This window comes from Alligator mississippiensis, chromosome 16, assembly GCF_030867095.1.
Source record: "Alligator mississippiensis isolate rAllMis1 chromosome 16, rAllMis1, whole genome shotgun sequence".
NCBI classification, from domain to species: domain Eukaryota; kingdom Metazoa; phylum Chordata; order Crocodylia; family Alligatoridae; genus Alligator; species Alligator mississippiensis.
The window spans coordinates 26,663,701-26,688,383 of NC_081839.1; the positions used below are offsets into that span (position 1 = coordinate 26,663,701).

At 51.0% G+C, this 24,683-nt stretch overlaps 1 protein-coding gene across 9 annotated transcripts in view; it reads left to right on the forward strand.

Moving 5' to 3' along the window:
- The window catches only part of NTM (neurotrimin), a 735,295-nt gene that overhangs the window by 479,406 nt on the left and 231,206 nt on the right, over window positions 1-24,683 (forward strand). For 8 of the 9 annotated variants that reach the window (XM_059719464.1, XM_059719465.1, XM_059719466.1 and 5 more), the window contains one exon: window positions 1,816-1,900. In XM_059719464.1, the coding sequence (XP_059575447.1) occupies window positions 1,816-1,900 (85 nt within the window). Of the gene's footprint in view, window positions 1-1,510; window positions 1,901-24,683 lie in introns of those variants that run through there. The other variant, XM_059719472.1, reaches the window with a different exon arrangement.

A 24,683-nucleotide genomic window follows, 5' to 3' on the forward strand; every position in this document is an offset into this window, starting at 1 on the left:
GTATGTATGCAAGAGAGAGAGTCACAGGCAGGGAAACAGAGCAGGGAGTCTGGCTGGGTTTTAGTATGCACAGGCAGGGTTTGCAGGGGAAAATTACTTGGAATCATGAAAGGGCATCAACAATCTCCAAATGCTGGGCCAGATTCAACCCTGGTGTAGAGCTGCAGCAGCGCAGTACATGCTGCTTTCGCTCCTGCCAATGACAAATTTGGCCTATCACGCTCAAAGTAGTTTTGTCCCATTGCCTACATGTTCCTGTGCCGCTGCCCTGTGCTAGATGGGATCGAGTCAGCTCTGTGTCAGCGGTCGATGGGTGGCTGATATATGTTCTTTGGCATGTGTTGGTGTGAGCACGTTGTCTGCCTTTCCCCGGGGATTTAAGCTGCTGCCTATCACCTTCCACATAAAACAGACTGGATTAGCAAAGCCCTCCAAATCTCTGACAGTTCCCTCATTTCAGGGTGAAATGACTGTTTGGGACAGGGAGTTTGATGTTTAAGATGAGGTTAACTTGCGGGTCTGAGGGACATGGGGAGGCAGAGAGAGTACAGCGGGGAGGCTGGGCTGGGGCTATTGGAAGAGGTAAGCTTTTCCACGTCCTTCCCATGGTGGGCACCATTTCATTTTGCCCAGCTGGCACCCAACCCTGCTGCATCCTTCCCAGGAGAAGCGGGGAACAGCCGGCCCACACTCCCGAGAGAGGTGGGTCAGACGTGCTACGGCGGGGCAGAGTGACGCTGTTCCCTCCGGCGGTCTCGCCCTACTAGTGTTCAAACCCTGCCTGGCCCTACTAGTGTTCAAACCCTGCCTGGGGTGGTCGACGGCCCCTGACACCCGGGGCTTTGGCTGAGCGGAGCAGGGGCCAGGATGTGGGTTAGGGTTGGTGGGTGGAGGGGAGGGAAGGCTCCCTGTCATAGTGCTCAACGAGGTGTAACCAGCTATGGACAGCCTGACCCGTGTGCTCTGGTCTGTCCACGGTGGGCAGTGCCTGCACGCCTCGGTCTTTACCGCATTTATCCTCGCAACATCACAGCGAGGGAGGGCAGGGTCATGTGCCCATCGCAGGGAGAGCCTGAGCCTTGCCCAGTGCCACTTAGGTGGTCCCTTACCCCCCCTCCCGCCCCACTGAGCTGTCCACCTCTGGACGGGCCAACGCAGCGCCCGCTTTTATCCGAGACGCTCACCTTCCCTAGATGATGCCACCTCCTGCCTTCAGCACCCGCGGAGCCTGCAGGGCCCTGCCAGGCGTGAGGGTGGAGCGGGGTACCGCGGGGGGTGAGGGGTGTGCCGAGCTCCGTGCCTCAGTTTCCCCGCGGGAGGGAGCGGGGCGGCTCCCGGGGAGCGCGGCGCGGCGCGGGTTAAAGCGGGCGGCCTCGCCGGGACGCACGTGTGTGCGCGCGGGCGCCGCTCCGCCGCCGGAGCCGGGCTGAGCCGAGCCGAGCCGAGCCGGGGCAGGCAGGCGGCGCTGCTATGGCAACCCCCGGGCGGCGCTGAGATGCTCCGGGCCGGGCGGGCGGGCGGGCGGCCACCACGAGCGGACGCGCCGCCCCGAGCCGCGCCCGCCCCGCGCTGAGAAGTTGCAGCCGCCGCCCGCTGCCATGCTGCACTAGCCCGGGCGCCGCTCCGCACCCTCCGCAGCCCGCGGATGCCGGCCGGGCGCCGCGCCGCTCGGGGGCCGGGCTGCCAGGGGCGCCGCTGAGCCGCCGGGAGGGAGCTCCGCGCTGCCGCCGCCGCCGCCCGGGATGGGGGGCTCGGCCGCGCCCTGGCGGGGGCTGGTGGCGCTGGGGCTCAGGCTGCTGTTCCTTGTGCCCGCAGGAGTGCCCGTGCGCAGCGGAGATGCCGCCTTCCCCAAGGCCATGGACAACGTGACGGTGCGACAAGGGGAGAGCGCCACGCTCAGGTAGGAGCCGCCCGCGGGCGCGGGGGGACGGCGGGCGGTGGGCGCGGGGCTCCTTTTGCCTTTGCCTTTGCCTTGGCCCGGCAGCGCAAAGCGCGCCTGAAGTTTCTGAGCCGCCTGCGTGTGCCCGCAGAGGGGACCCCGTGGGCTGGGCTGGGGACCGGGGCGCGCGAGATGCCTACAAAACTGCTGGTTCAAACCCCCCGGGTGTTCGCCTGCGACCCAGCGGAGAGACACGACGGGGTGTTTCCCTCTCGTAGCGATGCGGGCTGGATTCAGAGGGCAGCAGCGAGCTTTGTCCAAGGGGTAAAGCGGGGGGGAGAGGCATCTCCGCAACCCTTTGGACCCGCTCCTCCCGCTGGAAACGGACTCTCCTCTAGTAGATCGTTTCTGATGGCTAGGATCTGCCTCTCTCTCGTATATGTATATATTTTTAATGGCTTAAACTGCCGAGCTGAGACTTGGCAGCGAGAGCTCTGGTGCGCTCAGGAGCAACTTTCCACCGGCTGCGTGTTGCGTCGGTGGCACATTAGGAGTGACGAGGCCAGAAGAGCGTGGCGGGCAAAAGCGGAGCTCTCCTCCGCCTTGATGCTGGTGACCGGAGCGGAGCCGAGCGTGGGCAGTGAAGCGGGGCTGGCTCTGGGAAGGGGTTTCAGCCGCGGTCCCAGAGCCTTCCCTACCCCACTCGGAGTCTCTCCTTTGGAGTAATGCAGGGAATTAAAATCAAGGCCCAGGGCTGCCCTTGGAAACCTGGATACAACTGCCGCATATGGACTGTGCCTCAGGCTCTCCTGACCTGTCCCCTCCAGTGCCTGGCACACGTGCTGGCTGTCTGAAGGATCTGGCCGTGTGATAGTCCAGGGACAGGACAGCAGGAGGGGCCTCGTCTCAGGACAAAGTTTGCTGGGCTTTGACAGGAGAAGCTTGCCCGCCCTCTGGCCTGCCCGTGGTGGGACAGGCTCTCCCTAAGGCTGTCTCCTCTCTTCCACTCGCAGAATAGATGCAAAAATAAATGATGCTGGGAGACGGGCACCAAACACAGAACTGGCAGGAGAATGAACCAGGTGGTGTTGACTGACACCTGCCTTACCTTCCCAGAAGGTGTGTGCACTTCTGTGCTAGTGCCGGAAGGACTGCATGGTGGTTGAGGCTCTGGCAGCACTGCCGTTCTATCCCGGCCGCTTTGTTCTCCATGTGAACCTGTGTGTGCATGTGTGTTGGGGTGCGGGAGACATATTTGAGTGCAAGCAATAGTTTGGTGTCAGTTAGGAACAAAGGAGCCCTGGTGTGAGTCAGCAGGCGGGGACAGCCTCCTTGTTGTGAATGAGGCCTGTAGGAAAGAGGGAAAAATCTTCCCTTAGAAGAACTAAGGGAATTGTGGGCTCACTACAGGAGGTGGTCACACGGGGGGCGGGGAATGAATGACTCCAGAGTCTATTCTGCTCTTCTGAGCTTGACTCCAACCTCTTTGGTGCATGTATCGATAGGGATTGTTTTGCCAGTGAATGATGCATCTTCCTGCACCGGAGCCCATGAAGAGTTGGATCTGTGTTCATGCTCTGAAGTGTCACGTCCCCTTCTAGTGGCTGCTCTGCAGAAAAAAAATAACAGCCCATGACTGATGCTATCGAATGAAGTTAGTCCCAGAGCTCAAGGGGTAGAGGCCTTGGCTTGGATGATAACGGTTCACGGTTGTGTTTTTTGCTGGCAGCCCTGATGGCATTTACACCCTTGGTTATGCACATGCCACAGCCGCTCACGGACCCTTGTGCAGGTCTTCTGGTGACCCCTCGTGCCCGCGTGTGCTCACGTAGGCAAACGCGGGCACTGAGCTCCTGTGATGGGGAGCGGCGGGGGGCCATGTGGGAAAGAGATGTCTGTGACAGGAAAGTGAAGAAGCCTCAGCCCCCTTTCTTAGTCCCCTCCCTGTTCTGCAGAGCCTGGCTACCACTGTAACTATTGATCTGTTGTCTTGTGGACAACTTGTCCAGAATAGCAATGCTGTTTGGAGGGGCTTGTGGTAAGCTGGGTGAGGCTGGTACTCTTCCCCGCTGCCAACGGCAGTGCCTCATTTGAGCTTGTTCTAGGCAGTGCTCCCCTCCCCTACCCCTGTCCCCATCTGCAAGCCCCTGGCAGCATGGAAGTTAATGGAAGACCTAGAGAGAGGCAAAGAAAAGGCATCCTCTTTTCCCACTGATTTCCATTTGCAGCAAAAGGGTTTGGAAGGAAGTGAGGCTCTCTGGAGATTTTCTTCTTGTCCTTTCACAGCCGACAAAAGGGAAAGCTTGTTTTGCAACGTAGACGCCAACGTATTTGGTTCCCTGGGACTGTTGGAAAGTCCAGGAGCTCCCCTCCTCCACATGCAGTGCAGCTTGCTGCTGTTTCACTGGCTGCTGGAAGTGGTCTCTGGCACTTCCTTTGTCCACAGTCCTCACGGCACATTGCCAAGGCCCTGAAGTTGCCTTTGGGGCAGTGGTACTGTGAGCTACCAGCTCAGGGGCATGGGCCAGCGGGGCTGTTTTATACTCCATCCACGCTGTCCTTTAGATTGAAGTGAATTCAGTGCCCGTGAAAGGAGCCAGATTGATAGCCCTGAGGAGACTGAGGGTGCTCTTTGTCCACAGAGCAGCTACAGCCTGGGCAGTGAGAGGGTGAGACTCCTTCATGCAGCCCGTTGCCAATGCGCTTCAGCCCTGGCACACCAAGGATCTCCTCCGAGGCCGTGCAGTGGCTTGCTGCCTGTGGGCCCATCCAGTTCCCAATCTCTGTGTTCATGCTGCCAGCTGGGCCCCTAGTTGGCCTCTATTGCAGTGCTACTTTTATGATGTGGACACTTGTCAACATGCCGCTGGACTGAGAGTCCATGAGTTCAGCATGCTTAGGCCAAAGAGGATTCATGAAACCTGGAGGATACAATTCTAGCTGTGGGCATGCCCAGGTTCCCAAGGGTCTTGACTATCCTGCCCTGTTCTTATTGCCAAATGGGGAAAGGGCGTCTGGCTACACAGAAGAATCTAGTCCCAGTAGGAAAAGTTGAAAATTGGATGAGGCCAAACTTGGGGCTTTACAGCAAATGACTGACTCAGACTTGTGACCTAGATGTGAAATACTTCATATATTATTGCCAGCACAAGTTGTGAGGAGCCCAGGTTTTACTCCAGACCTATTCTAGTCCTGTTTCAAACCAGCTAGGAGGTAGCTATATCTCAAGCACGGTACTATTAAGACGATTCTCTACTAATGGTGGGCAAAGAGATTCATGTCATGTTTGAGCTACCTAAACCTTCACCCCAAACTTGACCCATGCCCGATCTTCTAGGGAAGTTTGAAGAAGTTGGATTAATCTTAAAGCAAACAAGCAAGCAAAGAGCTTGACACTTAAGTTGGCATAGATCCATGAGCCCTAATGGAGACATGTTTTCCCAAGTGTAAGTCTGAAGTGCAGTAAAGGTTTTGCCTGTTTATTTAGATAGAAAATAGGAAAAGACTTCCTATCTGGGGCCCTAGGTGCTGTAGCACACCATCAGATCAAAGCAGGAGTCAAGGAATTGCTTCCACAGGAGGTCAGTCAGCCAGATGTGTGCAGGAGTTCCTATTCACCCCATCTTCTTTAAGGGAAGATTTCAGCCTGTTCTCCTTGAGTTTGACCTCTGCATGTTCTGCCTCTAGCTGGACTAGAAGCAGTGATCTGCTATGTAAGACCTTCCTCATAGCCCTGTATACAAATCCCAGGTGCCAGAGGCTGTATCTTGCAGGCGGGTATGTTCCCCTGAACCTGCTGCTGCATACAAAGGTGTAAGAAATTTGGTACTTCAAGGCTCTGCTTGTGCCAGCCCATCAGATACCTGCCACCTGCACAAGGTGCCCCTGAAGACATTGGTGCCCTGAGTAGGTGGCATGTAGGTGTATGTGATCACAGGGGAGGAGCTGTTTTTGCATGCCTTCTGCATGTTGTTGTCATCTGCTTGTGTCCGAGATGCATTTGTGCTTCCAGTATTTTTTCGTTTGATTTGAATGACCCTCAAAGTTGTCTGACCTCAGCTGCAGGTAGGCTGGGTTAAGGGGCAGAGCCCCAGAGCTTCCTGTGATCTCCCCCATGGTTCTTCAACACTAGCACCGCTTTCTTCCACCCTTTTGTTTTAATGTTTTCTGTGACTGTTTTGCAGCTTTGTTTCCCATTATGTTGTGCCCCTAAAATAATTTGGGGGAAACAGTAATTTGGCTGCAAAACAAAGGAAAACAAAGAACGCAGAGCTGCCTGTTCTCTCGCTGACAGGTTTGACAGATAGAGATTAATATGAAACATCCCACGTGTTAAGCAAAAGAAAAAAGACTCTTGTTCAGAAAGAGGCCTGTTTTTCTAGGGAAGGGATCCCATTTTACTAGTGCACAAAAGCCAGGGCTGATTTATGATTCCAGATGAACTAGGGTAGTTCTCGCATCTCAAGCCTTTGATATGATTTTGTGCAGATTTTGCTCCTGCCAGTCTCAGAACAATGAAGAGGCTGAAATTCCTTCAAAACCCAGGCCTGGCTCCACTGAAGTGTTTGCAGACCTCCTGACTGAAGAGTTAGGGCTTGCTCTGAAGAATTTCTTTGCTCGCTGGCTGAGGATATCGTGGGCGATGGGTTTTTTTTTTTCCTTTTTCCCACTAACAGAAACACCCACCCAAATTTAGTACAAGTGGGGATGCTTTTTATTCACTGTGGGGACCCTATACCCACTTCCACCAGTGTTCGCGTTGGTCCGTTGCTCTTCCTCCTCCTTGAGATATTTGAATGAATACATTAGTATTGGAGCCTGGCCCGCTCTGTGCCACACAGCGCTCTTGACTGGCCCTGCTGTAAGCTGCTGGGGTTGAGTGACGGGAAATCTCTGCTGAGGTTTTGGTCTGCTGCCCTGTGGTTTGTAATCAATGAACAGAAAGTTTCAGTCAGGATGCAGGGGATGGGAAGCTCCTCCCTGGGTGTGGGTAAAAGGCCCAGGAGCTGGAGTTGCAGCAAGCTAAGCACTGGTCCCAGCATCTTCCAGCTGGGTGCGTGCACTTTGCATAGTTAGAAAAAGGAAATATCAACAGAGGGGACCAGCTCTGAATGTAAGCCAGACAAGGCAAGGGGCAGGTGGAGCATGGAGCTGGGTGACCAGGGCCACACATTCAGTGGCTGGAGCAGTGTGGCCAGTGGGCAGAGGCAGGACAAAAATGGGGTGGCATCCAGAGCTGGGTTGCTGCTGGGGGAGCCAGAGCAGTGTGGGTCTGTGGGCGGTGCAGTGCAATGATGAATTGCAGATCAAAATTGCATAGCTCCACACTTCCCAACGCTGCCCTCACAGTGCAACGTGTTCCTGTGTCTTAGCCCCTCTTGAGCGAGTTCTGCGGCCCCTCTACAAACCCAAGCAGAAGTGTTTTTCCCCTGCCGCTTTGGCATGCCAGTGCACTCAAGGACATCCTGAATCTTTCACCACTCCTCGCCGTGTTCCATCTCCTGCCCTGCCCGGCCGATTCCCAGCGCTCTTGTACAACCGCCAAAATCCTTGTTATCGGCTCAGTATTCATGTTCCTCTCCAGGGCTCAGGCCCGTGGCACGCTGCTTCAATGAAATATTCATCTCATTCAGCCGTTCCTAAAGTTCAGTACCTGGTATTTTTCATCCACTGCAGTCATTTATTTCAGAGCTTCATACAGCAAAGAATGTTACTTCCAGCTGCTTCCCAGCCTGCTCAGGGAGAGGGCCTGGCACGAGCCTTTGGACTTCTGATTTCAGAGTCAGAGGGGCAGTCATCTTGCATTGGTGAGGGCGTCAGAGGGGAGCTGTAGGCCATGCCAAGGTGGGACAGCCTGTGGTGGTGATATATGCACAAGAGGAGGATGGAGTTAGGACACAGACTCATTTATAGTCATCGTGAGTTTATGCTACAGGCTCTGCTAGTATCTAGCTTGCTCTGCTCAGGCCCTTTCTCCAACTATGTCTCAGCTCAGGTCATAGAAACTTCCACGTTTTACTTACAGACATGATTTCTCCTGGCAGGGAGGGAGCTGGCAAACCAAAAGTTAAATTGATTCCAGTGCAGAGGTGAGTCCTTTGCCTAAAGGTGGCCATTAGTATGAGGTGGAGAGCATATTCCCTCTCATAGCCCCACCTCCCACCCCTGCCCTTGCTCAAGCAATCGCTGTAAGTCAGGGATGGGCAAAATGCGGCCCATGGGCTGGATGCAGCCCACCAGGCCATTCTATCCGGCCCGCGGGGCCTCTAAAAAAATTTAGAAATGTACTATTCATCTGCCCCTGGCTGCCTGTCATGCGGCCCTCGATGGCTTGCCAAAACTCAGTAAGCGGCCCTCCGCCTGAAATAATTGCCCATCCCTGCTGTAAGTGATACGAGCATCAGGACTCCTGGGTTCTGCTCCAGGCTTTCTCTTGTGCAACAAATCACTTCATCTCCACCTGTTTTCCCCACCTGTACATGCCAGGCACCTCCTTAATATGCAGCTTGCAATCTGCTTTGAGATCCCCAGCCAAAGGCATGTAGAAGCCATCTAGAGTATCACCAGTGTGCATTGTTTGAGAGAAGCTGTTGCCTCCAAGTTGATTGCTCCCCTGCAGTGGCATGTATTTGTAAGAAGAGTTTATTGCTAAAGTGACATGTCAGCAAATCTTAGCGATGGCAGAGAGGTGGCTGTGATGGAATCAGTTTCAAGTGAAGAAAAAATCGTCATATGCATGGATTTTGCAAGTGCAATTTCCAGCTGAGATGAGATAAGGTCCTGATTGCTCTGCCAGGGGAAGGTTTCCCTTTATAGCCCCCCTGGTAGAATGGCTGCCTGCAGTTCCCAGCAGCTGACTGTGTCTTTGGCTATGTGGGCCGAGCGTGTTGTCCGGCAGCTCTCATCTCTGTCAGTTTGGTTTGGAGTTGCCTGTCTGTCAGCATGTCTTGGCAAGAAGATACTTGGCACCGCAGTAAAAAGCCAGATTTGGAAAGAGTGCAGTTTCAACAAAGAAAGACAAAAAATCTCAAGTCAGGACCAGAGCTTCCTGTGTGCATGCCTAGCTGATTCATACCAATGGGAACCTTTCTCTTGATGGACCTACATCACTTTAAAGGATGGCTTAGGTTTGCTACATTGTTCAACTGTTAATAGGCTGCGTATGAAATAGCCACAGAGAAAGTCCTAGTAGGGCAAAGAACCAGTCTTCATCCTGGGTGGCTGTGTCCCACTGTGTAAAGTGGACGTGAAGCACTGCCATCCAGACTGGGTTTGAGTTTCACATTTGCAGGAGCGAGGCGTAGATATTTGGGCCCTGTATGCCCTCGTGGCTGAGAATTGGTCTTAGTCCTCCAGCTGCTGCAGCCACCGTTGAAATGCTGAACATGTCCAAACCATGAGTAGATTAAAAACCTTGGCTTACAAGGTGGATCCTTCAGTCTGATGAGTGGTGTCTGTCCTTAACAAGCGGCAGACCTATGGGAGAGCAGCTGTTCGCTTATACGCAGAGAAAAAGACAGAGGAGCAGATGGATTGACGTGGAAGGTCTTAAGGCAGAACTTGACTTTGCAGCTGATTCTTCCATGGGAGGAAAAAAAAGCTGCGGTGAGATGGGGACAGAGGTGACGAAGGGCAGAGACTCGTCTAAGAGTGGTGACTTGTTTGTGGGGGAACAGAACAAGAATGAGCCCCGGGGGCTGAATTGGAGACAAGGGAGTCCGGCTCTGCATGTCAATGAGGACAGAGTAGCTAAAGAATCAAACTGCCTTCCAACCAGAGCAGCTGGTGAAATAGCAGTTTTTTTTTTCAGGAGATGGGAGATTTTGACCAACTCTGCGCCTGCAGCCATAAATGCCTCTGACACCTGCGTCTGTTCTCGCAGACACTTGCAGAGCCCCGGACAGGAGCCAAGCAGTCATTAGTTTGGTCTTTCGTGTCTGGTTTCCGAGGTGGGACCTTTATTTCCCAGCTTTGCTTTCTTCATCCAGCAGAGTCTTTTCAGCCTCATTTTTGGAGCTTTTAAGAAGCGATGTTGAGAGCAGTCAGGGAAACCTAATTCTCGGGAAGAGGATGGTCTAAAATTGTCTAAGCTGTTAGATGGGCGAGCCCCAGAGGCCTGATCCAGATTTTGAATCCCTTGAAAAATTCAAAAGGGGTTGGGATTTATCGCCGAGACTGGGGCTCACCTCATCTGGGCTCTGATTCTGGCCCCTTTGTAATTCACCCTATGCTGGATTTGGGGCCAGTGTCTAATAAATAGTGTTTCTAGTTGTCTCTGAGTGTTTCACCTTCTAAATTGTGCATAGCCCTTGTTGGGCTCAAAGGAAGTGTGGCATGAGGGAAGTCACCACTTGGGGTTCAAATGAGCCTCAGAGAATTATGCGCTCAGCTTTAATGAGAGTTGGGCACCTGCTTTGCTTAATCTCATTTGAAACCCCCCACATTGCTTGTCTGCCCCTTCTTTATTGTGTGTCATATGCTTCTGCATGTGTTTCCTTATCTCTGAGGGTTGGCTGCTTTGTTTGGGGGCTTTTTGGTTTCCTCAGCATGAAAATCTAGTTTCTGCTCAGCTGCAGCTTGCCTTAAGCTCCAGATTCATGGCCTATAGATCACATCCCCTCCACATTGTCATCTTCCTCTTCCTCCACCAGTAGTTTTGCTTTGAATTGGGCTTAATTCAAGCCAAATTTCCAAGCCCAGATTCCAGGCTGGCTTGCCTAAACCTCAACCCCCTTGGCTTCAGTAACGTTAGAAGGGAGGGTAGATATGCAGCTTATAGACTAACTAAACTTTATTATTTTTATATGTGTGTGTGTGTATAAAAAAAAAAAAAAGTATTGATGTGTACATGCACACATATGTGTGTGTGCACTCTCTCTCTCTCTCATTGAACTAGAGAGAGAGAGTGCACAAGCTTTTGTGAACTCAAGTTCACTTCCTCAGATGCTTTGAAAGGATGCTGCAACGTTATACATCTTGTCAACCAATAGAGACTGTGACAGGAAACACCCTGTTTAGGAAGGAACATTTTGCATCCCTACAAGCAGATGATGCTACTCTTAGGAACAAAATAGCAGTGCCAGTGGGCACCAGCTGCCTTTGACTCACAGGTGCATCTTGTGAGGTTAAAGAAGGTTCAGCAAAATGTTTTCCATCTCTAGCTGCTTCGATGTTGTGGCATGGAGCACAGGGTGTGTGAACCCTGGGATGGATCTTCCTTTGAGTTTGCTCTGGTCTTGCTGAATATCCAGAATGATTTGATCTACCCTCTGAGATGATTTTAGACAGTTCAGTCTTTGTGTTTGCTCCAGACTTATAGGCTTACCCATCTTCTCGAGTTACTGGAGAATTTGGGGGTCCTATTTCCTGTAACTCCAGGAGTTTGTTTGCTCCCCACCTCCCTAACCTTCTCCCTAGTTGCTTTCCTCACTTGTGACTATTCATAGAATCATAGAAAGAAGGGCCAGAAGGGACCTATAAGATCATCAAGTCCGGTCCCCTGCCACGGGCAGGAGGTAATTGGGCTCAAATGAGCTCAACGAGGTATTTGTCCAGCCTCCTCTTAAAGACCACCAGAGATGGTAATTGCACCGCCTCTGCTGGAAGTGTGTTCCAGATTCTAGTTACCCGTACAGAAAAGAAGTTTTTCCTTATGTCCAGCCAAAACTTTTCCTCGACTAGCTTGTGTCCATTGGTCCACGTTTTCCTGGGGCGGGGGCTAATCTGAAAAGTTGTCTACTTAGGTCCTGGTGAACAGGAGCTCTCCCTGGTGTTCTCCCTTGACATATTTGTAGGCGGCTATCGAGTCACCTCTCAGCCTTCTTGTGTTCAGGCTGAACTGTCCCAGATCCCAAAGTCTCTCCTTATAGGGCCTGTCCCCCAGGCCCTTGATCATGTGGGTGGCCCTTCTCTGTGCCCTTTCGAGCTTGTCCACATCCTACTTGAAGTGTGATGACCACAACTGAATGCAGCACTCCAGCTGTGGCCTCACCAACGCTGAATAGAGGGGAAGGAGCACCTCTCTGGGTCTGTTGTTGACACATCTGGGGATGCACGACAGAGTCCTATGTGCTCTGTTGGCAACTTCGTCACACTGGTGGCTCATATTCATCTTCTGGTCGATTGTCACCCTAGGTCCCTTTCAGATGCAGTGCCAGCCAGTGGACCACCACCCATCATATAGATATGGTGAGGGTTCTTCTTACCCAGATGAAGGACCTGGCATTTATCCCCATTGAACCTCATCTGGTTTTGTTCAGCCCATAGGACCAGCCTGTCAAGGTTGCCCTGAGTCCTTGACCTGTGCTCTCATATGCCCGCTTGTCCCCACAGTTTGGTATCATTTGCAAACTTAATCATTGCACTTTTCACTCCCTCATCCAAGTCATTAATAAAGATATTAAAAAGCACAGGCCCAAGCACTGATCCCTGGGGTACACCATTAGAAATGACCTTCCAAGATGAAGCCATCCATCAATCAAGACTCTTTGGGATCAGCTGCTGAGCCAGTTCCCAACCCACCTCACTGTAGCCTGGTCTAGGGCAGTACTCTCTAACTTGACTGAGAGGATTTCATGGGAAACAGTATCAAAGGCCTTGCTGAAATCTAGGTAGATGACGTCCACCTCCTGTCCCATGTCCAGGTGGTTAGTTACTTGGTCATAAAAGGACACCAGATTTTTTAGGCTTCCCCTCAACAAAGCCATGCTGGTTCCTTCTCAGTACCCCACCAGATGCAAACTTGTGGGTAATAATGTCCTCCTTGACATTTTTTTCAAAGATCTTCCCCAGGAGAGAAGTCAGACTGACCGGTCTATAGTTGGCACTGTCATTCCTCTTTCCCTTTTTAAAGATGGACACCACATTCGTCTTCTTCCAGTCATTAGGGACAACTCTTGAGTTCCACGATTCCTTGAACAGCCTCGCCAGAGGCACCGCTTGCCAGAGGCACCGCAGAGGCATTCAAGGTCTTTGCTTTCCCTGGCTCAAAGAGAACATGTTTGCAGTTTCTAAAATGACTCAGGCTGGGAGAATGCAGATGCCCTAGGGCTGTTCAGCAAGACAAGGAGCATTTCAGCTCTGGCCATTGGTTTCAAGTCTGGAACCAGCTTCCCAGTCGTGTATGGCTGTTGGCTCACGTATAAACTTGGTGACCTGAAACTGTTTTCCACATCACTAATGGGCCTGTCATGGAAGATGGCCAAGGCTGGAAAGGTCCCTGTAACAGGAAATTCTTGCTCTGTTATGGGGAGATCGAATAGGCCCTTTAAGGGAAGAGTTTCTGTGAACCAAACAAAGGCAGCCAGCAAGGCTGGGGTTAATAAACAGCCCTGTGGCCAGGTCCACTAATAGGTCAATTGACTGGAAGAGGCTGGGCTAGCGAGGCTTATAAAAGCCCAGAGCCTGAGTCAAGAGCGCAGTTGGGCCCGAGACTGAAGGGTGAAGAGCTCTGCAGCCCTAAGGCCAGGGGTACTGCTGCCATGCGGGACTACTGGCAAGGAGGAGAAGTCTGCAGGGAGCCAGGATGCAGGATAAAGAGAGTTCGGTATAGCTGATGAGCATAGAGTTTTGTTACAGCCAGAAGGCTTATATTGCAATTCGTGGTTTAAACTGGTGGACTGGGTGGGACTTAAAAAAAGGGGAGATGCGGACTTCCCATTGGTGCCTGAGGGGCACGTGGTTGCTTTGAGCCCTGCCAGGGGTCAGGCTCAAGGTGCTGATGGGCCCAGAGGTCTGGGGGTTGAGATCAGTTCTGGGGCATGGAAGCCAGGTTCAACATAGAGGACCTAGCCTGGGAGGCACCCAGATAGATAAGAGGGGCCAAAGCTGGTAAGTGGACACTTCAACAAGAGTGTATTGGCCTTGAAGTGGCCTAATGAGGTGATAATGGGCAACATCTGCAAGGCATAGGCATGGCTAAAGGGGCAGAAGGAGGCCACAGATTTGGCCTTTGAGGCAACAGAGACGTTAAGGTCTGGTTGGGCCCAGATGGTTTGCCTAGCTCTTGAGGTGTGACCAGAAACTGCAGGTTTCAAGAGGAGCGAAGTGTCCGAAAGAAGGGCAAAGGCATAACCTGGGGCTTGGGGGCATCCTCCTTTTTCATACATTAGTTGATGACATCGAGGTGTGGCAAGCGAGAGAAAAGGAAGAGTATCCAGGGAGCTCAAGTAGGTGAGGTGCTGTATGACCACCAGGGACTGACATGGCCACCCTGGGGGCACGATCCTGTTATAGGCACCAAGAAGGAACAGTTCCCTGGCTCTTCCCAGAAGTAGCCCTCCCATGCAAGGGCAGGGCAGCGAGGGCGAAGGAGCTGCTACCCAGCCTCTAAACGTGCTTTACTATCAAGTCTCGAGACTTGTCAATCACCAGCACTTTAACTTTGTTTTGCGATGTGTGAGTCAAGACATTCACCTCATATTTGATCTGTGAAGTCAGATGGAGCTGGGTTGATTGCCTTTAGCAGGCGCAGGCAAGAGAAAGGTGCAACAAAGCCTTTTGCTGGTAACAAAGCACCACGATGGCTCCGTTATGAAGTCTAGAGTGTGTGTGTTGGGTCACGTCTTTGAACTAGTCGTGTTGCTCAGTGCCTGAAGTTGGAGTCGTCTCAACACGTGAGGCACAGAAGTCAGTGGAAAAGGAGAATAAAATAAAGCGCTCACGGGGCAGAAGCTGGTGCTGCGGCTGAATTAGTGAGACGGGGAGATGTCAGCTCTTCCTCTCAGCTTTCCCTTCGCAGCACCAACTGTCAGTAATTTAACTAACGTTTTGTAAATAAATGTGGCATTCGGACAGCTGTCACCGCGCCTGTTATAAACACTCCTTTTGTCACTAAAAGCTGGCAGTGTCACTCTGTTTCCCCTGCAAATGCAGCTCGTGCTGCCAGTTGGCTCCTGGATCCAGGGCTGTCAAGGAATAGCATATAGACCAGTGGCTTGAGAGACCTAGGATTTTGCATGGAGAGCCCAGCATGGCACTGCCAATGCCTGGTGCAAAGGCAGCTTTTGCTTCCATAAAATAAATAACTAGCATGTTCATGAAAGCCTGTTTGAATGCATCTAGAGCACTAGTGGAAGATGGCAGATTGATAGCCCTGGAAGCCAGACTCCCCTCTGTTCATGCCACAGCATCAGCGGTAGCAGGGCAGCGTTCCCTGTAGACCTGCCACTGTCACTCGGGCGGTGGACAGATGAAATAATCCCACAGCCTGGACAAAGCAGGAAGAAACGTGCCCCAGTTTATCTGAATCCGCTGAAATGGTGCTTGTCTGTCTGCTGTATCTCGTGGCCAGGGGAAGGCAAACTGCAATAATTACATCCCCTCACTCTTTGAGAGGTAAATTGAATTCTTGGGACTTAGCTTCATTCTCTGGAGGATAGGACCAGGCAGATGAAGCAGTTGCACCAGACCAGGTAAGGCCCACTCGTGAGGAATAACTTCCCCTCTTAAAGCAGTGTGTAGTAGTCTTCACATCTACACCTTCCGATCAGACCAGGAAAGACGACATTTATAAATAAGGGAAGACAACCGCGGACCTCTGTGTAGAGGCTAACAGCAAGGAGACCAGTTATGCCAGCAGTGTGTGCTTTTTCCACTGGTAGCTTCACTTTTTTCAGGCTAAGCCATTGCTCAGACGTCTGATCACACCAGTGTTTTAGTGGCTGCAGAACTGGGCTGGATTTGACCAGGTGACCTATGGATGAGAGGTTTTCCTAAGCCTTTCAGGTATTCCCTGCTCCATGCAGCCTGACATGACCAACTCGCTTAAAACACCCGAGTCGAGCCATTTTAATGGCATATCTGACCTGAGATAGATGCTACGTCTTGCCCTTTTCCCTGGAGGTTGCAACTTCCCCCTATCCTTACTCTTTCAAAGAGCCCTGCTGTTTAACTACACCCCAGGGAGTGGCAGGGTTTGGTCCTTGGACCTGTACTCTTCAATACCTTCATCAGTGACTTGGATGTGGGTGTGAAGTGTACTCTTTCCAGGTTTGCAGATGATGCTACCTTGTGGGGTGAAGTGCAGACTCTGAAGCGTAGGGAATGCTTGCCGGCAGACCTGGACAGGTTAGAAAAGTGGGCAGTACACAACAGGATGCAGTTCAACAAGGACAAGTGCAGAGTGCTACACCTAGGGCGCAAAAATATCCAGCACATCTACTGGCTGGGGAGTGACCCTCTCAGCAGCACAGAAGCAGGAAGGGATCTCGGAGTCATCGAGGACTCAAGATGAACATGAGTCAGTGTGATGAAATCATGAGCAAAGCTAACTGCACTTTATCATGCATCAACAGATGCATGACAAATAGGTCCAAGGAGGTGATGCTTCCCCTCTGTGTAGCATTGGTCAGACTGCAGTTGGAGTGCTGTGTCCAGTTTTGGGCACCGTACTTCAAGAAGGATGTTGATAGACTCGAGAGGGTCCAGAGGAGGCCACTCATATGGTTAGGGGCTTACAGGACAAGCCCTATGAAGAGAGACTGAGGGACCTGGACCTCTCCAGCCTCCGCAAGAGAAGGCTGAGAGGGAATCTTGTGGCCACCTACAAACTCATTAGGGGGGTGCAGCAAGGGATCGGAGATGCTCTGTTCACCAGGCGCCTCTTGGGGTAACAAGGAACAATGTTCACAAACTGACAGCAGATTTAAGCTAGATATCAGGGAAAACTTCTTTATGGTGAGGGTGGCCAAAATTTGGAATGGGCTCCCAAGGGAGGTGGTGCTCTCCCCTACCTTGGGGTTCTTTAAGAAAAGGCTGGACAGGCACCTGGCTGGGGTCATCTGACCCAGCACTCTTTCCTGCTTATGCAGGGGGTCGGACTCGATGATCTGTTGAGGTCCCTTCCAACCCTAACATCTATGAAAACGTCTAATCCCCAACATGCTCTCCTTCCTGGCTCATGGCGCCCTGGCGTCAAGTGCCACTCCCACTGGGATCATTGTAAATGGCTCAGAAGGAAGTTGTTCTAGCATTGAGGGTGGTGGAGGCTCAAATGGGTTGTATTTGGGACTTTAATGAGGTCTATTTTGGAGGGGATGGAGTGGGGCTGTGTTTCCAGATAAGATTTACTTGCCAGGTCCCCGTGCTGATACAACTCCAAAAAGAACTACTTCCTCACTCCTCTCCCTGGCAACAAAATTTCATCCCTTCCATGGTGTGCTAGATTCAAAGGTCCTGCAAGGTGCTGAGAGCCTCTGTGGTCCTCGCAGAGCTGCAAGGCCAGGGCATTCGGTGCTTTTCTGAAGACATTTAGTTGCCTTGTAAGATCACAGCTTTAGGGCCTCGGGGCCATTGAGCCGAGCCCAGGCTCAGTCTCCCGCTTTAGCAGATGGGTTAGAGCAAGAGACAGCTGAAAATGTGACAATCTTCCTTCACTCTCTGCCTTCCTGCCCCTGCCTCCGCTGCCACTGCAGGTTCTGCCACTTGTTGAAGACTCCCTCAAAGACCATCACATCCCACACATTTTTGCTCTGCTTTCACCTCTGAGGCAGCTGCTCGGACCCTGCCAAAAGGATGTCTCGTCTCTCATTTCCCCTCCGTCAGCTTTACTTCTAGTGTCTCCCTAGACAAATCCATTGCTGTTTCTGTAAGCCTACTCTCTGCTTCCTCCAATTGCCAGTTCAGTGCTTGGGGGAAGTCTCACCAAATTAGGCCAGTAAATAGGCCAAGAAAAACCTTCAAAACATTAATAATCAAAAGCAAAGCATAACAATGCACTTGCTCCTTTGCACACATTGTGAAAGCAGACTGTAGTTATGGGCAAAGAGACGCTGCTGTTGTCTCAGTCCTGGTCTCCTGGATTTTTATAGCTAGAGCTGCATGCATGGGCGACTGGTGCCACTTTACTCAGGGGGGTCCCCCCATGGCCGATCTCACTCACCGGCTTCTGGAAGTGGCCACAGTACTCCCACTCTCTGGCCGGCGCTCACAGGGGGGGCCACCGGCGCTCCCGTCAGCCCCCCCCCCCGCCCATTGCCTAAGCAGAGAGCACGATCTGTTAGGGGGTGCACATGCACCCCCTACACATTGCCACTGGCTGCATGTGACTTAGCAGCTTTTCTCTGAAGGTAGTTTCTTGGGCAGTCTGAGGTCTTAATGATAACCTGAATTCCTCCAAAGTTTAGTTACTTTTAGATGTCATGTCCCAAGCCATGCCACATTGGAGAGGTGAACATGATGTGAGGTTTGCATCCATATCTTGGTCTGTGTTTCTCCTATGTTAGAGGTTGGAAGGATCCAGACCTTATAAAACCATATATTCTTCCCTTGCAAACATAGCTCAACCCTTTTTTTGGTACAGGAATTTCAAAAAAATTCCAGATTGGAAAAAAAAAACCCAACTTGCCAGTCAGACCTTCCCGCTTCTCACCCAGTCTTGATATCTCAGACCCAAGCTTTGCCAATCTTGGCAATCCTCATTTTAATTGAAAACCTACAAAATATCTTTTGTACTCAAAACCGACTGAACATTTCTGTGTTTTCAGTCAGTAGACTTGCAAGCTTTAGCAGGCTCCTTGACTCGCCTGGTTCATTCTCTCTTAGTGCAGGTACGGCTTATAGCAGTATAAGAGGGCTGGCTTTGCCCATGCCACTTTAGTAAGTGAAATAAGCAGTTCTGGCAAAAAAACATATTCATGGCAAAGGAAATGCATTGGTTGTTTTTAAAATGTCACCACCTAACTGACCATGCGAGATTGGCAAAAACGAGTAGCGTAGGTATGGCCAAAGCCGGGAAGGCTTCGATGCTTTTACTCTTCAATTCTGTGAACTGCTAGCTTATTTCGGTGCCCGATCACGTCAGGGAAAGCAGGTGCGGAGCTACAGGAGAAGATAAACTGAGCCTCTCCATTTGTTCATTCCAAGATACAGCTCTTCGATTAGATTCTCTTATCGCACACTGCAAGCAACATGCATTTCACTGTCTCGATTCCATTTCTGTATTTCCCCTACCTTCCCGAGACCTCAGCACCTTTCACTGGGACTGGAAAGCATAGTTCAAGTTTGGCTCAGTACAGCTCGAGAGAGACAAGAATTGAAATGAATAGCTCAGGGATGGGAATTTGTTCTCTGACAGTTATAACCAACTGGCTCTGAGTGCATTCACTCTGCTTGCATTCTGCACACGGCAGCGATCGGAACACATGGAGATTGACTGAATATATATACCTTGTGTACGGCTAATGAACTAGGATAGATACAGTAGAGCAGGAGTGTAATTTGCTCAGATACCTGCAGAGAGATGCAGAACGTAGAGGGAAAGACAGCAAGAGATTGTGCAGATGGAGCTGGTAGTTATTGCAGGCAGAGCCAGGGATGGGAGACCTTGGAAAAGCAGAGTTGGGGCACGGGGGATGAGGAGGGCGGTGGGAAAACGGATCATATGCAAACAGTCTAATCCCTCCTGTGGGTGATGCCAGCTGCAGTTGTTTCTCCTGCCATAACTGAAATGGACCCTAAAGTGACCTCTAGCAAAATGAGAGGTTAGTGCTGGGGGAAGATTTGTACAGTCCATGCCATTGCTTTAAGCTTGGGGAAGAAGGAATTAAACAAAGCCAAGTCTCCAATGGGATGGTGGTGCTGGTGGAGGGAGGTACTGACTCCTCTCCAGCTGCCTTCCCTTTTCTAACCCTCCTGCCCTAGAAATAATCCTGCTCATTTGGAAGCTGCACTGCTTCCAACTGGAGGACAGAGCCTTTCATTTCTTGCTGAGGATACAGGGCCTTTTACTCTCCTGCTGCCCATCACTAGGAAATCTGCCATGTGTTGAGTGCATAGCTCAGGAAGCTGAGAACTGTGGTATGAAAATGTCACTTCTGTTCTTCTGCTTCTCTGGTGCCTCTCGACTGTTGCGTATGATTGCTGGTAATTTTTCCTAATCCTGAACGATAGTAGCCCCCTTGCAGGTGGTGCACCACGTGCACACATACCCACACATGCACACGCAGGCTAAGTACAGCCAGTCAAAAAGCCCAAGGTTGAATTGATTCAATCTTTGCAGGTTTCTGTAAACTGCCTATATTGAACTGATAAGGAAGTGAACTAACTAACGTTCACTTTTCAAACCCAAAAGGCAGCCAGACTCCTACAGTGGCCTGTACCAGGAGCCACGGGGCAATAGAGCACATCTCCCAGACTGCCGGCTGCTGCAGAGAGCTGGGAGATGGGAGCTGCTCCAAACATGCCCCTTCTTTAGCCTCCAGTCAGCTGGGGGGAGGGAATGGGGGGACCCCCCACCAGACCCGCAGCTGGAGTCTCCCTGGTGCCAGGAAAGAAAGGAAGTCCCCAGCAGGGTGTTTTTTCCCTCTTTGCCCACCCGCCCCCTGCACCCAGAGCCAGGTGCTAGGATGATCACCCAGCCACGTCCCCTCGGACGGTGGCCTGGCTGAGGAGGGGGTGGGCTGAAAACACCCCCTCTCACCTGGCTCCGGACCCCTAGCTGGGCTGTGACCAGTGCAGGGGGAGGAAGAGCCCTCAGTGGGGGTTGTTTCTCCCCCCAACTCCCCCTTCAGCCAGCCCACCTTCCACGAAGGGGCCACAGCCAGGTGATCACCCCAGCTCCTGGCTCGGGTGGGGAGTAAAGCCCCACTGCAGGCTTTCCCACAGGCGGGAGCTGGGCCCTTTCCCCAGCCAACCAGCTGAGGAGGGAGTGGAGGAGAAAACGGTACTCCCCGCCCCACCGAACGCCGGACCCCCAGCCGGGCTGTGCCCCGTGCAAGGTGGGGGGGAGCCTACAGCAGGAATCTTTTCTACCCCCCACCTCAGCTGGGAGGCAGGCCAATTCCCCTAGCCAAGGAGGGGGCAGGCCCAGAGGAATCTGCCTGGCTCCTGGGGATGGAAAAGCCCCCAGTGGCAGCTGGGGTGGGGGCACCCCTCCTCTGCTGCAGCAGAGAGCACAGCCCACAGCATCCTGGGATGCTGGAGGACTATGGGTGAAGTTGAATGGAGAGGGGATCTGGGACAGAAGTTCCATAAACCGGTTTCATCTAAATCAGTTAAGTCTGATACTGCATCCATCCAGGTTTATCTTAAACCAGCTTCAGCCATTTTGAAAGTGGCTTAAATGCACTGAACTTTTGTTCTGTTACAGGTGTAAACCAGTTCTTGATCACTTAAATTGGTTTAGGTGTAACTTCTGTCCCCAGCCACATCTCACACACATTTTCACGTGCTGACTCTTCCTTTGGGCACATCATTTTCCCCATGATATTTTTTGTTGTCTTTGCAAAATACCTTTGCTGTAGGGCTCGCGTGGTGTAGCTGCTGCTACTGTGGATCTAGAAGGTTGTGTGTTGCCTGGGGATTTGGGTTTCTGCCTCATGCCGACCCCATTAGAAGCCTCATCCTTCAGGTGAGATGGTAGCCAGGGTCCTTTGGAGACAGGTGCTGGTGGGATGGCTAAGCACAAGCTAAACTTGTCCTGATGCTCTCTAATGATTTCCCTGCCCTAATTTTTTTTCTTGATGAAACCCAGTTCCAATGTCCTAAGCTGCATGCATGAGTGAGCTCTTGCCAGACAGTCAGGGGTGCATCCTTTGCGAAGTGCTTCTTATAGCATGGGGTCTGAAAGGTTTATATTTAGCTAAAACTCTCCTTGGATAGAGAGGATTTTTTTAAGCGTCTCAGATGTTGCAGTTCTAAAGATCTGCATCAGATTTTGGATTCAATTTAAGCTCACAGCTCACTGCTGTCAAGCCTCTTCCTAAACTAGGAGTTTCTGGAGGAAGGGCACCTGATAACTAGTGCATAGTACCTAATCAGGTTGACAAAACAGACAGGTGTGGATGTACCACCAGATGCTTGGAACAACCCATTTCAGGCCCTTTCTGCTTTGCTGCTCTCAATTCTTTTTGTCTCTTCCCCTTCTCCAGTCTCTTCATTTCTTTCTCTGAGCTTTTCCATTTACCCAACCCTGTTCCTCTATGACTCCAGGTGTCCTTTTACTCTTGCCTTCCCTGTTCTCCACCTTATTGCATCTTGCTAGTTAGTACCAAGAAGCCTTTGGTTGTATTTAGTTTGTTCAGGTCTATCTTCCATGCTGTCCCCTTTCTAGGAGATTCACACCGTATCTTGGCAAAGTATGAGCACTGCAAGCTGCATTTCTCCCCTTGGTGGAGTCTGCATGCTGATCCTCGTGTCAAGAGAAGCAAAGGCCTCAGTTAAGAAACCTCATCCAGACTGATGTTGGCGGCGTCAAGTGGGACCAAAGGGCATCCAGCGCTTTGCAGGGCTGGGCCTGAAGACTGCAACAGCTGGTGTCTGTGGCATTGCTGAGGCAGGCTGGCTTGCCCTTCTAGTTCATAAAAAAAACAACTTGCTTTCCAGAAGTTCCCCATACTGCACCAGGAAGAGTATCGGAGAGAAAGGATATAAAAAGCAAAGGGGGGGAGAAAATGCATTTATGATGTTCTCAAACTAACAGCATGTGCAGCTCAGATTATTTTTCCTCCTTAGCCTTTGAAACAGAACAATGGCCTGGAGCCTTCTCGGCAGATGGACAATGTGCGCGCCTTAACCACTTAACAGCCATTAGCCTAATTTCACGTACTGGAGCCAAATTAAATAATAAGTAAGAGGCTATGAAAAGCTGGTTTGGAGACTCTGTTACTGCCTTTCACTTGATAACCTTCTCATAAACAGATGCTCCCTCTCTACCCTATTAACCTTGTCTAAGAGCGAGGGGGTCCTTCTTCAGTGAAACAAACAAGCCAGCCCGAGCTGTCGGGGTTGGGGGAGTGACTTACCCATGCCAAAGTGGCCAGATGTGCAGGCTTGCTTTCGCCAGGCGGCCTGCATTGTTCTCCCTCAGCCCCCCAAACTTAGAGAGCTAACCAAGCAAGAGCCCAATCTGGAGTCACAGCCAGGCTATCTTCATGTGCCAAATGATTCATCTTGATCTGCAGACCCATCTGTACCTGCTGGGAGCTGCTGTGTCACCTGGAGTTGGTTTCATGGTGTTGTTTTCAAATCTGTTTTCTGTGTAGGTGGGGGAAAGAAAGGGGAAAAAAGCCCTGACATAGATGAAACATCAGTACGCTCCCATTAGGTGCTGCGACTCGGTTGGTTTTATGCTGAGCAGAGCACCAGCCTCCATCCCTTGTTCAAGCCAAGCTCTTTGGCCTTTCTGCTGGGAGAGAGGGATGCTCTGAGCACCAGGACGACTGAGTTTGAATCCTGGTTCTGACTAATTCACCCTGGGGCCTTGGGTGAGTCACTTTGCTTCTCTTTGTCCATGTCTAAAAGAGGGTTAATGATACCTCCCTCCCTGGGCATTTGTGAGCATTAGTTAATTTAATTTGCAAGTTGTTTTGAATAATATTAACTTTTCTATACAAAAGTGAGGTATTGTATTTATTGTATACAACAGTTATTGGAATTTTTTTTTGTATACAACAGTTATTGGGATTTTTTTTTTTTGTATACAACAGTTATTGGGATTTTTTTTTCTTTTTTTTACTGTAGGGAAAACAGGTTAATTTTTGTCTTTTGAAAAGCAAAGATTTTTCAGTTTAAAGCTCAGATACATTAGAATTTTGGGGTGACATTTTCTGTATATAGTAGAACCAGATTTTCCATATCCAGCTGGTTGAGCAGTTGCCAAATGAAGGACAAACTACTCAGTTGTTTGCTGTGGCTTTTCCTCTGAAGGGTGCTGCTTCTCCACTCAGCTGGAGCTCATCAGGGGGTCCCGTGTAGCTGATCAGAGAAGTGGTGCCCATGAAATAAAAGCTCCAGCAAACAGCTGGAGGGCTGCAGTGGCTCCACACAGCTGCTGGGGTTGCTGCAGCCATCTCTATCTCTGGTCAGGTCACAAACCCTGGTTTGTGCAGGGAGATAAGAACTTAACCCTAAGAAGACTCCGGGTTCGACTGAACTGGAAAACCATGTGTTTTATTGCAAGTCTGTTTTAGGGAAGAATTTGCATGGACCTCTAATTATTAATTTCCAACCCAGTGGTGGATGTTTGAAATGTAGCCATTAAAATGGCACCCAGTGTGGTGACCAGTGGTAGGTGGGGGCACAGGGGTAAAAGGAGGTGGCTGAAATCCTACCCTAGTGCTGAGATCCAAATTCAAACACCCCCAGAGCTTAGATTGGATGCAGATTTGTGTTTCAGGCTTATGGCCTGGCGCACTATATAACCACACATTTTTGTCTTCTCTGTCCCACACATTAAGTTGTCAAGAGTTTCTCTGAAGCAGCTGCAGTTTTGTGTCCAGTACAGATGCAGCAAGGTGCTGAGGAGAGACAGGAGTCTTGACTTTTTGTCTTGTTCTATTTTTTCTCCTTGTGTCTAAATTCAGCGGTTTACATGGTAGGTCTGTGCTTTCTCTTTCTGCCCAAACACGATAAGAAAAAAGCAAAAGGCATCATTCAGGTTATTGAAGGGGGATGAGCCCGCTGCAAAGATGGAGCCTAAAGCCAAATTTCTCAAGTGTTTTGGGTGTGAAGATTGGTGATTTTGAGTTTGAACCCAGGGGAACAGCAAAGCTCCAGGATAATGGAGTGAATTCCCTGAGGTGCAAGATTCTGGCATAGGTGACCGTGATCTTCTCTTTCTGACAGTGAAGGATGCATCTGCCCAGCCAGAAAGGGAAACTTTTTTTTCCCCCCTCTTGATCTCGGTGCACTTGTCTTGAAGGAATGATGTCCAGGGACTCCGGCATATCTGCAAAACAGTTTGTCTTATGGAGTAGGGCACTCGCCTTGGATGCATGGCCCGTCTAGCAATAATTTAAGGCAGGGGGCAGCTGTTTTCTGAAGAGCTTTTTGACAGGGTCTCTGACATTTTGTAAAGTGCTTTGGA